Source organism: Anthonomus grandis, chromosome 8 (genome assembly GCF_022605725.1).
Source record: "Anthonomus grandis grandis chromosome 8, icAntGran1.3, whole genome shotgun sequence".
In the NCBI taxonomy this organism is placed as follows: domain Eukaryota; kingdom Metazoa; phylum Arthropoda; class Insecta; order Coleoptera; family Curculionidae; genus Anthonomus; species Anthonomus grandis.
Genome location: NC_065553.1, coordinates 27,870,138 through 27,882,815, shown reverse-complemented (window position 1 = coordinate 27,882,815; position 12,678 = coordinate 27,870,138). Strand labels below are relative to the sequence as shown.

Sequence of the window (12,678 nt, the reverse complement as noted above, 5' to 3'; positions counted from 1 at the left end):
AATCTCCAACCTTATGAAGAGGGATAACCACTGCCTCTTTTAAACATGAAGGAAAAATGCCAATATGTAAAGAATTGTTTATGGCAGAAACTAAAGCATTTAAGGCTAAATCAGGCAAAAAGAGTAACAACCTCGAAGATATCCCATCAGCTCCAGATGATTTATGTTTTTTTAGGCGTTTGATTTCATTTTTTACTTCGGTAAGATCGACAGGATGAAAGAAAAATGAATGCTTAACCGACACTTGTTGAAGATAGTGTAAGGAATTAATGTTACTACGAATGCCCTTGAGCAAGATATTAGGTATATCACAATAATAGTCGTTTAAAATGTCAGGTCTTAACTCCGGTTCAGACACTTTTCTATGGCAATGTCTAAAATCTTTAATAACCGACCAACACTCTCTTTGCCTATTTGATGACATATTTAAGCGATCCCTATAATAATTAGATTTTGCTGCTTTAATTGTCTTTCTGTACAGACTACGGTATTTCTTACGATATACAAGGATATTTTCATTTGTGGTATATTTGCACAATTTAGTCAAAAAACGGAGGTTTTTAGCTGAAATTCTAAGGCCTCTTGTAACCCATGGTTTTCGTTTCTTAGTTTTAAGCCTCATTTCCCACAGAACTTGAAAAAATAAAGTAAATGGGTCAGAAGCCGTTTCAAGTGCATTCCAATTTACCAAAGCTGTAGCAGCAGAAAAAGCATTGAAATTTCTCCTGCTGAAAATTCTTCCCATATAATGAGATGAAGATAATACAGTATTGTATGGCATTTTAGCAAGAACAGCTTCATGCTCGGAAATACCAGATGGGAGTACTGTGCATAAAACGTCATCAAAATTTGTACAGAAATAGTCAATTGTAGTTGCAGATGAAGAAGTTATTCGTGTGGGAGAAAGATCGTGCATTTTCAAGTCGTAAGAATTTAAACTTAAAAGAGAAGTACGTGGCAAGGTTTCATCAGTGTAGTTGATATTAAAGTCACCAGCCAATATAACCTTAGAGTGTAGGGACAACTGGGATAAAATAGATTCAAGTTTGTCCAGAAACATAGCAATATCTCCTGTAGGTGGCCTATAAACACAAAGAATATATAAATTAAAACTCTTACAAAAAGAAAGAGAGAATTCAAAAACATTCTCTAACAGAAGATTATCATACTTATCAATATTACAAAAAATCGTTTCAATTGTTTGCCTAGCCACGATCATGGTTCCTCCATGTATAGATTGTTGACGACAAAAATTTGATATAGGAAGATAATCAGATATTAAAAAAACATTCACTAGGCCTCAACCAGTGCTCAGTCAGAAGTACAATATCAGGAAAATTACATTTTTGGGAATTGTTGTATTTAGAATAGCGGATATCACACTATCAATGGGTGGGGATGGTCTAAATTTGCCTACACTAGAGGCAAAAAGAATTCTACTAGATTTATGTTTCCTACATAAAGTAATAAATGCTGCTATAGACTGTCCTCAGGTATTGACATTTTTTAAACTTGGAATTCCTTCTTGAAATATCAGACCATCTGAAACTTTTGTAATACCATTTCACTACACTATGGAATGAATGAACCAACTGGTTCACAGAGCTAGTGCATGCTAGGACAAATAAATCTGTTTCACACTAAATTTTGTACTTTTTAATAAGTTTTTTTTTTTGTAAATTGTTCTCTTTTTTATAGGCTCGTTTGTAATTTGTGGCTGTGTTAAATTATTTATTTTGCTTACTATGATTTTAAGTCATATAATATGGAGTTTTTTATATTAACTGATACAGATACTTTTCACTAAACTTGGATGTAACTTATTATATTTTTATAATTACAATTTAAATGGATAATAAATAAATTTATTAATGTCATGGCATATGCCAAATAACTAAACCTCTTTAATACTGAAAATGTCATTCTGAAGGTGAAATATTCTGGGCAGCTGCTAACAGGGTCTCATGGATTTCTTTAGTATAAGATACTTGAGAACCCACAGTAGCTAGAAACTGTTGATAAGTCAAACTATTCTCGTTCATGCCAATATTCTCACTTCTATTGGGGTTTACTGGTAGATTTAGATATCTATTACTACTCTCAGCTTGAGTTAAGCATTTTATTGAAGTTTTCTGTAAAAAAAAATAGAATAATTGAGTTCCTTCTATAAAGGAAATAATCAGTTTTTACCAAATGAAGTTCAATTTGATCACATATGGAGTAAAATTCTTCTAAGTTTTTATCAAAGCGAGGTATTTGTATGTCTGGTGCTTTCCTAAAAAATAAAAAGTCACAGTAAATTATTAAACAAAAAAAGCTTTATTATGGGGTACTCAAAATAGACCTTATATGTACTATGAAGAAACATTTTGGAATGCTCATTAACTACAAATTAAATACAAATGCTCTTTAACTCATTATTTCTCATACTTACTGAGATCCTGAATCAATCTGACTATTTTGATTTAAAGTTTGTGCAGCTGTCTTTATCGTGAGCTGAAATATTTCAGCCATATAGAATCTTAATATTAATAAAAAAAAGGTTAAACTTACAGCCAAAGTGTCCCGAAGAGGTCCAACCAACGACTTGATTTTCGATATGTTATCCAAAGGTTGCGGTGGCTGCTGTTGGCTCTGCTGAATCTGTTGGGCCTGTTGCATTTGTTGCTGTTGAACGGCTTGCTGCTGTTGTTGCATTTCTTGTTGTTGTTTGGCAATATTAAAGGGGATATTTTTGTCCGCCAGTGAATACATATTGATTGGGATGGGATAGATGATTATTTTACAAAGTGTCTATTGCTGATCTCAATGAGAAAATGAGTCTAATCTATTATTATAATTATTATTATTATTATTATTCCAAACCCAAGAAAACAATAACAGTTTTATATTTGTGTGAAGCTAGCGTCCGATCTTATGCAGCAACCAAAATCGAGAACGCAGCATATGTCGGTTGCCAGCGACCAATTTATAGTCCGCGCTCCCTGTTATTTAATCAATAAATGCCCGTATCTCCTGAAATTCCCAAGGGATTTAAATTTTTGTCCAGATATTAACAATGAATACCTAAATCGATTTACGATAGTCTCAAACCTTTACGTGTTGATATTTTTGAAACATCGATCTTCTTGATCAATGCTTTTGCCATCGATGTTTTATTTCTATGCACTATCCAGACCCACACGAATAGCGAATTCTATTTGGGAAAAAATGTAGCACGATTGCGGAAACAGGGCATAATTTACAAACCATTGGTGTAATTAATAGTGCAGGTTTGTGTAATCCATTGGGGCACCAAAGTGGCCCTTTTTGCCCTGAATGCACCCAGTTCCGCACGAGCTATGGGAGGTCGTGCGGCTCTAGTTACCATCCCTTAAGTAGAAAAAATTGCATTTATAATTTACGGAATTTGATAAATAATTGCATATAAGCAAAACTAAATTTTAAGGGAAGGTAACGTAAAACATTACCTCAACTAACAATAGCCAATTCGTGAATTTTCCCCTCAAGGCTAAATCCAAAAACCATTGGCAAAACAGTGCGGTTTTTTACCTGAACCGAACCAGCGTCGGTACCGCCCTAGTGCCACAATTTTTTTTCTAATGGATTTCGCTATAAGTTTTAATTTATAAGTGAAGTGTTTATTTAATTTTGATTAAGTCAGTCTTCGATGTTTTCCTGACATCGATGTAGGAAAACACCGATCTTTTTAAGGCATAGATGTTACTTTTCAATGTCACCATCGATGTTTCATTGCGATATCCCAGCACTAGACCTTCATTCTACCCTTTCTCTAATTCTATGAGTACATTCTCGTAGACGGCTACTGACAAAATTTCAGTCAAATTGGACTTGCAGTTTTGATTTGACCGCCTGTGAAAATGGTGGTGTCCACAGATTTTAGAAAAATGGAAAACGAGCAATATCGGTCGGTGATTCAGTTCTTGTTTTTTGAAGGCAAATTACGCAGCGATATCAAAGGAAGCTTGGATGCAGTGTATGAGACGTTACGTCTCCTTCGATAGCAACCGTCAAAAATTAGTTTAACAAGTTTCAATGTGGTCGCACGTCGGTTTTTGATGAGCCACGCCCAGGTGCTCTTAAAATGGCTTTCACGGAGCAAAATGTGACAAAAATCCGACGATTGAAAGGGCGCGAGATAGCTGACACAGCAGGCATCTCGACAGACCGCGTAGGTCATATCACAGAACACAAATATATAGGTCATATCCTTTATGAAATTTTCGGCATGAGAAAGCTGTTGATGCGATAAGTGCCGCGTTTGCTCACTCTAGACAACAAGCGCAACAATGAGACCACTTCAGAGCAGTCTTGGACGCTGTACAAGCGTAATCTGAAGAAGTTTCTGCATCCATTTATGACGGTCGACGAAACATGGAACCATTGGTATACACCAGAGACCAAAGAACAGTCCAACCAGTGGATTTTACCCGGCGAATATGCTTCGAGGAAGGCGAAGACGGTCCTATCGGCCGGAAAGGTGATGACCACCGTTTTCTGGAATTCACAAGGTGTGATCCTCATCGACTACCTGGAGAAGGATAGAACAATCTAAGGGCTCTACTATGTTGATTTATTGTGCCAATTCGTCGTCGAATTACATAATAAACGGCCTCATTTGGGGAAAAAAAATATACTCTTCCACCATTTCAACGCGGCGGCTCACACCTCTGCCATCGCCACGGCTAAATTGGTTGAACTGTATGAACTTTCGCCAGATTTTGCCCCGAGCGACTTCTTGTTTTCTAACTTGAAAAAATTACTCGCCGGGTAGAAATTCGAATCGAATGAGGAAGTTATCGCCTTCACGTAGGCCTACTTTGCAGTCCTCCAGAAAACGCATTTTTTAGATGGATTAAAGTAGTTGGAGCATCGCTGGATGAAATGTATTGAGTTAAGAGAGTACTATGTAGAGAAATAAATTGTCACTTCTCCCAAATTTTTGTTCTTCTTTTGTAGGCTGAGTACTTATCGGACCACCCTCGTATTTCGTAAAACGAACCGTTTCGGCAAAAAATCAAATCCAAATTTTTTTTAGATTTTTCAAAACGCTGTAACTCAAGAACGGTTTATCTTACAAAAAAGTTTATACTTGAATTGTATGTGTTTTTTATGCTCTTCGCTTTTTCAATTCAAGCGACTGTAAAAAAAATAATTTTTCACCATGAAAATTCGGAAAACTGAATTTTGGTTAATTTGGGGTGCCCTCTATCTTTGTCCTGATTGGTTGCATGGTTTTGCTCCCATGAATGAAATTGTAAAGCATTTTATGTCTTACTTGCCTGTTCGTACGTCCAACCGTTTGCGCGAAAAATAAAATCCAAAATGTTTTTGAAATTTCCAAAAATTGGAGAGGAGGGGGATTCATCTTTTTGATTTCAAGCTTTTCTCATGGACCACTATCAACTCCCAAAAAATGGTAACATGATGTATTTTTCGAAAGTGCAGACCCTTTGTGATGCCAGATTGACTGTACTATTGGTAGAACACCGAACATCGACGTTTTTGGAGCAACAATAATCACATCGATGAACATCGCACATCTCCAATGTTGCCAACCCTACGGATTTATCCTTAGATCTACGGATTTTTGGTTATGTTCTTCGATATATGGATATAAGCCGAAAATCTACGGATTTTTGAGAATTTTGATATTTCATTAAAAATTACGTAAAAATAATAATATGCTATATATATAAATAATAAGTCAATTCCTAAAGTATAGATAATGTCTCATAAAATAATTCTAGTTTACGAGTGCGACATCTCGCGCTTTTATCTTTTATCTTGGTGGCTCGGTCACTGCTTATACAGGGTGTTTCCTAACTACGGTACGAAACTATACAGGGTGAATCGTTAGGTCTGAATGTGTATGTCTGGTTTTATGAAAAAAAGTTCCTATGAACGTATGTCGGGAGTTGCTTTGTTTCTGAGATACAGGGCGATGAAGGTTCAAAAAAATAACGGTATCTTAAAAATACTATAACTATCCCTGGCTTTGTTTTCGAGAAAAAAAATTTAAAGGGCTTTAACTCATTCTAAAAATTATCCATGGACGACAACATGAAATAAAAACCAATTAATTCGATAAACAATTTCGACCTCAAAGTAAATGAGCAAAATGCCCACCTTCTGATAAAATACACGACTGCAAACGATTTGTCATTGAGTGTCTGACACGCTGAAAAATACCTGGAGTATCCCTTATGATATTGCAATTGACAATTATCCGATTCCTCAAGTCATTCACATCTAGAACAGGAGTTTTATAAACAAGAGCCTTCATATGGCCCCATAAATAGTAATCCAGGGGATTCATATCAGGACTGCGAGCCGGCCAATTTTGAGGTCCTGCACGTCCAATCCAGCAATTAAGGTAGATGACGTCGAGATGCTGACGAGCAAGAACACTGAAATGAGCTGGAGCCCCGTCGTGCATAAACCACATGTTGACTCTTACTTGTAGGGGTACTTCGTCTAATAAAGTGGGTAAATGGTGTTGCAAGAAATCCGTGTAGGATTCACCTGTTAATCTTGCCGGTAAAAAATGGGCCAATTAGGTAGTCACCAATAATTCCTATCCAAACTTTCAGCGAAAATTGTTGCTGAAAATGAGTTTCTCTAATAACGTGGGGATTTTCGTCGGCCCAAAAATGATCATTGTGCATCTCTTGAAAAATTTGCCTCGTCCGTAAATAAAATATTTGGTAGGAAATTATTATTGTGTGCCATCGTATGAATCAACCACCTGCAAAACATTAATCTTGGATGAAAATCCCGAGGCAGTAGAGCTTGTACACGCTGTATGTGATATGGATGCAGGAGGTTTCTTTTTAGAACTTTCCACGGATCAGCGGTTTTTGAACTGACTTCAAGCTGCAGTGCAATCTTCCTGATACTATTGGAAGGATCTTCTTCTATCGCATCAAGTATAGCTTCTTCCAGTTCAGGCGTTGTTATAGTTTCTGGTCTTCCACCACCCATAATTTTACTAAAACTCCCAGTTTTACATAATCTTGCATGTAGTGTTCTAAATGTTTTTGCACATGGAATTACTCTGTTAGGATATATATCTGTCCTGGTAAATTCTTCGTGCTTGTTCCGCATTTCCATTTGCTAATCCATAAATAAAGTGCATGTGGGTCATTTCGTGGTTAGTAAAATTATTCATGATGGAGTAATGAATCACTGCTAATTGACAGCTGAATTTTACTTATAGCAATTCTATCACTGTCAGCTAGTCTCCAAAGCAGGTAGGTACAAAGGAGGTACGTGAATGGACTTGCCAATTATTTGTCATAAGAAGCAATGTATTTGTTATTTTATTGTATTTCAAAAATCTGATAATAAAAATCGTAGAAGTTGAATGTTTATTATCATAGTAAACAAGACACAAGAGACCAAAAAGTCGTGCATTGGAGGGTGGACATTTTGCTTATGTACTTTAAGGTCGAAATTGTTTATCGAATTAATTGGTTTTTATTTCATGTTGTCGTCCATGGATAATTTTTAGAATGAGTTGAAGATACTTTAAATTTCTTTTCTCGAAAACAAAGCCAGATATGAAAATAATAATATAAGATAGGAAAAAGTTGTATTTTTAGTTGCTTAAATACAAAAATAAATAAAAAGCTGCTAAACGCAGGTGGTGCCCACTGACACGCCACTGGACCTAATAATTTCAATCTAGTTACAGCTAAATAAGCGTCTTATAACTTCAAATAACTGCACCAAATTTCAACCAAATCGGTTTAAGGATAGTTATAGTATTTTTAAAATACCGTTATTTTTTTGAACCTTCATCGCCCTGTATCTCAGAAACAAAGCAACTCCCGACATACGTTCATAGGAACTTTTTTTCATAAAACGACCTAACGATTCACCCTGTATAGTTTCGTACCGTAGTTAGGAAACACCCTGTACATGTAGGGTTACCTATATTAAAGTAGGACGACATATATGTATAATCGATAGATTGGTATATATTATATTTCTTCTATTATTGTTTTATTACCGCATCGATTTTTTTACGATTATGTATCGTCGCCCTAAAGTGTAAACCTGCCAAGTCAAATTTTACCTATTTTACAGGAGAGTCAAAAAACCGCCTAAATCAACTATATTTTACCTAAATTATTGTATGTTTGCCTTGTTTTATTGGTTCTTATTAAATAAATGATAATATAATAGAAACAATATAAAACTGTGTATAACAAACTGTTTTAAGTCAATAAATAAAAATAGGCAGGTTTGCATTTTGTGAACTCAAATTTTGGCTGGACTTGGCAGGTTATCCCCATAATAATAATTAATACCTTAATATTAAATAAAACCAAAATACTAGTAATCGTTTAATATTTTATTACAAAAAAATTCTAAAATTATTTGAATTAACAAAGTAAAAAATTAGTGAAAAATAATATTCTTAACATAATTTTATCCTAAATTACTTTGTTTTATGGGGCAAGTCATCATAAAATGTGTAGTAGTTCCGAGGCAAAGTTTTTTTTATAGCCTGTAGATCTTCATATTTTCGGGATTCTATTTTAATTCTCTCCAAGTAAAGTGGACTTAAATCTTCCCATAAATATGTTTTAGATATTCGGCTTTTCCATTGTGGGAGAATTTCCCATGAGTCCGAAAAATGAATTTTATAGAAAATATCTCCTTCCGGCATGTATCTCAGAGCTCGAATATAAGTAACTTTCAGGTCTCCTTTAACATTACCAGGTCTGATTTTTTTATAATATTGCACAAAATTAAAACTTTAAAAAAAGTCGTAAGTAAGATAGTTTACATCATACGGCGCAGGAATTTTTCTTGCCTGTTGGCAAACAGAAAGATAATCAGCAGGTATATTAATTACTCTATCTTTAAGCTTTTGCTCAATTTTAGCATGAACAGAATCAACTTCCATCTGCGTATGTCCAGGTTCAAGATATTTCTGCTCTATTATAATGTTATGGGCAATAGCAATGTTAAGTAAAACATTCGACATAATGCAGTTGCGATTTTGGTATCCACATCCATCAGAATATATAATAAGGGTGACTTATTAGGATCTTCTGGAGGTGTAATATTTGGCAATATTTTTTTTTCTAAAAAAATAACCATATGCTTGCAAATTCTTTAGCATTAAGTTCACCTTCAGATTCATTCTATAGAAAGCAATAAGCATATGAATTCATTAAATTGTAAAAACAAAGATTGTGCACTTGAAGTTTTGTTTTATAATATAAAGTAGACACTTTAGATACGGGACACATTAGCACATCTTGCAAATCCACCGTAAATACATAATATTTTTGTGTATTTTTATCCTTTTCCTTTTCCTCCCTTGCCGCATTTTTCTTTTATATGTGACTCTTGTATTCATCTTCCGAGATGTCGCCAATGATTTTAAAAATTGCAGTAAACATTCACGACCCAATTCGAATGGCTTCTTTTGACCTTCCATTGACGTTTCTCTTTGAACATTAGGCGAACGGGATTGAAAAGACCGTTTCCAATGAAGTATCGTCCAGCGACCTATTCCTAAAGTGGTGATGAACATTGTCCTACAAACTCTAAGTTTTTTCTTCTCCTACTCTTAAAAAATATTGAAGGGTTTGTCCCCTTTTACTTTCATTTTCTTTTTGTCGGTTTCTGTGTCTTTTAGGTGGCATAGAAAAGACAAGAGTGTTTACATAAACTTTTTTTTCCGCCCAAGTCATTTTCCAAAAGTTGTTAAAAATAGGTTGCCTTTGACCTTCATTTACTGCGGAGCATTTTAACATTCCTTTAGGGTTTAGTTTACATTTGCACCTTTCCTTCATTGTACGAGGTTTTTTTGGATTGTTATAGGTCCATTTTCCATTTTTTTTGTTTCGTCCCAAGTAACTTTGACCCCTTTCTCTTAACTTTCTATTTTTTTCAGTAAACCACGTTGATTCTTGTACTTGAAAGCGCTTTTTACGTTTCTTACTTTTTTTCGGATAAGATGAGCCTGAGTCGGAATCCGAATATAGTACCAACCTGCTAGCTTCGTCATCGGAAATATCAGAAATTGTATATTCTATATTGGATTGTTTTTTTAATATGATTGATTCCTGATGTAGAAGCACGAGGAACTTCATTTAAGTTGTCCAGTAAAGGAATTTCATTCAGTACAATAACTTCCTCACAATTATCTAATTTTTGTCCATTTTCGCCAATAAAATCAATTTGCAGATTTTCGGCTATTTGGAAGTTTTCAAAGGGTTGATTTTCTTTAATGGGAGAGTCTAATATATCTATTGGTAACTCCAACGACAGGGGAATTGAGTCTACAACCACTGCTTTCCCCAAAAGAATACTCCCAAGTATTATGCTCAGAGTCTTCTCCCAGCTCTGAGTCTTCGGTTTCATTTGCTGTTTGGCCGATGGCCATATCATGGATTCGTTTGGCACGTGACATCTTAAATTAAAAAAAAAAGTTTAAATTAATTTATATTTTATTTAATTTTGAAAGTTTTTTGTTAAGTAGAAAAACTGTTTTCTCCTCATGATATTTAAAAAAACATTTAAGAAATACTGCCAAGTCCTATTAAAACAATAAACGATAATTACCGCTGAATAAAAAATAATTACTGCATGCAATTTGGATAACAATGTTTTAACAAGTTACCTCTTGTGTTATTAAATAAAAAAAATATTTCAAACGCCCAAAATACTAGAAGTAACTTAAAATAATGCACATTAAACTCAATTACGACACGTTCTCACAAGATCACCATTGAAAATGCACATGGCTGTGTTTACAAAGTGGATTTGAGTCGGCGGGAGTTAGCTGTTATTCTCATCGTATAAAATAAGGATTATTATTACACATTTGTAGTTGGCAGGTTAACTAATCAACGTAGAATATATAGTGCTGCCGGTTTTTAGAAAAAACGCATTTTAGCAAAAAATGGACTTAGCAGGTTTACACTTTAAGGCGACGATATGTTATTATATTATTATTATTCATACCAGGCATTATTTTATACAAAAATAATTGTATATATAATTTATTTCCTTGGAAAACAAGTCTACGGATATTTCGCACTCGTCCTAAGAATTCAAAACGTTGGCAACACTGTACATTTCTACGAAACCCCGTTACAGCACGTGCTCGTAAAAAATAGTAAATAAAGTTGTGAAGTTCGGTGCCCCGTGCCCCTGGTACTCACAAAAAGAAAAACCTGCCAAACAATCGCCAAATGTCATCGTCGAATCTGCTTCGTATTGTCAGGAATCGAAAATCCTGCTGCAACCTTCCGTGCGGTACCTTCACAATCGGCCCGAAATACCGACGACACGCCGCCGATTTATTTGGTCCGAGGACGAATAAAGTCCCGTTAAAATCGGCGAGTCGGGCTGCATCGACATCGCACGCATTCGCCGCCGCGCGGTCCCGCCTCCTGAGCCCGTTTCCGAGCATTGTGTCAGTGGGGTATCGGCGGCACCGTTACGATTCTTCCACCGTCGTCACAAATTATTACAGAAATTTCTCCAGTGCAGTTAAAGCAAACATTAAAATGCCAAGAGCGACGAAGCCTTTCCAGAGGCTCCCGAAAAACGTGAAGCCCCAACATTACGCGTTAAATTTGGTGCCAGATTTGAAAAGTTTAACTTTTAAGGGTGACGTTTCTGTGAAAATTGAGGTGAGTTTCCTTTATTTTTTTTAATATATTTATTAGGTAAAGTAGGTAGGTGGCAGAGGTTATTCCATATGTGGGGCTCTTGTGGCGCTAATGTAAATTTCATTTGCTTTAATCTACTTTCCTAATGTGCTCCTTTGCATTGATTTAAGTGGTTATGTTTCCTTAAAAAATATGCTTATTCATTTTAGTTCATTCACACTGTTGTGATGTTTATTTTTATCCTTTACTGTCCCACTTACTTATGAAGGAATAGGCAATAATATTTATTTATTAAGGAAACCCATTTACAATAAGAGGTCTAGTTCCAAAGTATACTTACTATCTACAGTTTTGTAAAAAACCAAAAACAAAACTTGATTCAATGTAATGCATTATTTATTATTTATTTATTTGTTACAGTACAACAGCAATTTTGCTAATTACAGATAATGATTTTAAACCATAACAGTACATTAAAAATCAAATAAAAATACAGTAAGAATATTATACATTATAGAGACTTAAAAAAATATATAAACTACTCAAAATAAGAAAGGAGCCACTTGAAAAAGTTTCATCATCAATTTTTTGCAAAAGTTATCATTTTCTGCTCTATTTGTGAAAGGCTACTGTTAAATTTGTAAATGTCTAAATCTTCCTGTAATATAATTATGAAAAAAATCAAATTTCAATAAGTCAGTAAATAATGATTTAATTTTTTCCATTGTTTAATAAGGCAGTATCTTAAAACTACTCTTAGTAGTAAGTATGTGATCCTCTGGCTCTGATAACTTCAGCACAACAACTGGGCATCTCTCTTAAACAAGAAGTTCTTCAGGTTGGTGGATGGTTTGCATAGGCTACTACTCCAATAATCTTCATCCCAATGTATCCCACAGATGTTCGATATGATTGAATAGGAAAAGATTAACAGATTAACAGATTTGAAAAGTTTAACTTTTAAGGGTGACATTTCTGTGAAAATTGAGGTGTTCAAAAATCCCACTTACTCATA

At 34.8% G+C, this 12,678-nt stretch overlaps 2 protein-coding genes and 1 long non-coding RNA gene across 3 annotated transcripts in view; 1 reads left to right on the top strand and 2 right to left on the bottom strand.

The window, feature by feature from the left end:
• Window positions 1-1,809: 1,809 nt before the first annotated feature.
• Window positions 1,810-2,942, bottom strand: LOC126739431 (mediator of RNA polymerase II transcription subunit 29). Its single transcript, XM_050445118.1, has 4 exons — window positions 2,554-2,942; window positions 2,435-2,496; window positions 2,191-2,275; window positions 1,810-2,132 (listed from the first exon to the last, which is right to left on the bottom strand). Exons 1-4 carry the CDS (start codon window positions 2,752-2,754, stop codon window positions 1,920-1,922), a joined length of 561 nt encoding a protein of 186 aa, XP_050301075.1. The 5' UTR covers window positions 2,755-2,942; the 3' UTR covers window positions 1,810-1,919.
• A 5,425-nt stretch (window positions 2,943-8,367) lies between these two features.
• On the bottom strand, window positions 8,368-11,033 carry LOC126739438 (uncharacterized). The gene is made up of 2 exons (XR_007661619.1): window positions 10,667-11,033; window positions 8,368-10,456 (listed from the first exon to the last, which is right to left on the bottom strand). It is a non-coding gene; the product is annotated as an uncharacterized LOC126739438 (long non-coding RNA).
• Window positions 11,034-11,130: 97 nt separating this feature from the next.
• The window catches only part of LOC126739399 (puromycin-sensitive aminopeptidase), a 112,997-nt gene continuing 111,449 nt past the window's right edge, over window positions 11,131-12,678 (top strand). Inside the window, exon 1 of the mRNA XM_050445066.1 lies at window positions 11,131-11,684. Coding sequence (XP_050301023.1) covers window positions 11,241-11,684 — 444 coding nt within the window. The 5' untranslated portion in view covers window positions 11,131-11,240. The remainder of the gene's footprint in view (window positions 11,685-12,678) is intronic.

Bases quoted from the DNA above. Each gene is read 5' to 3' on its own strand.
- LOC126739431 (XM_050445118.1), bottom strand. From the start codon at position 2,754: ATGTATTCACTGGCGGACAAAAATATCCCCTTTAATATTGCCAAACAA. The intron at 2,497-2,553 runs GTAAGTTTAACC...GAAATATTTCAG, and splicing joins CTCTTCGGGACACTTTGGCT to CTCACGATAAAGACAGCTGC. The intron at 2,133-2,190 runs GTAAAAACTGAT...TTTTTTTTACAG, and splicing joins ATCAAATTGAACTTCATTTG to AAAACTTCAATAAAATGCTT.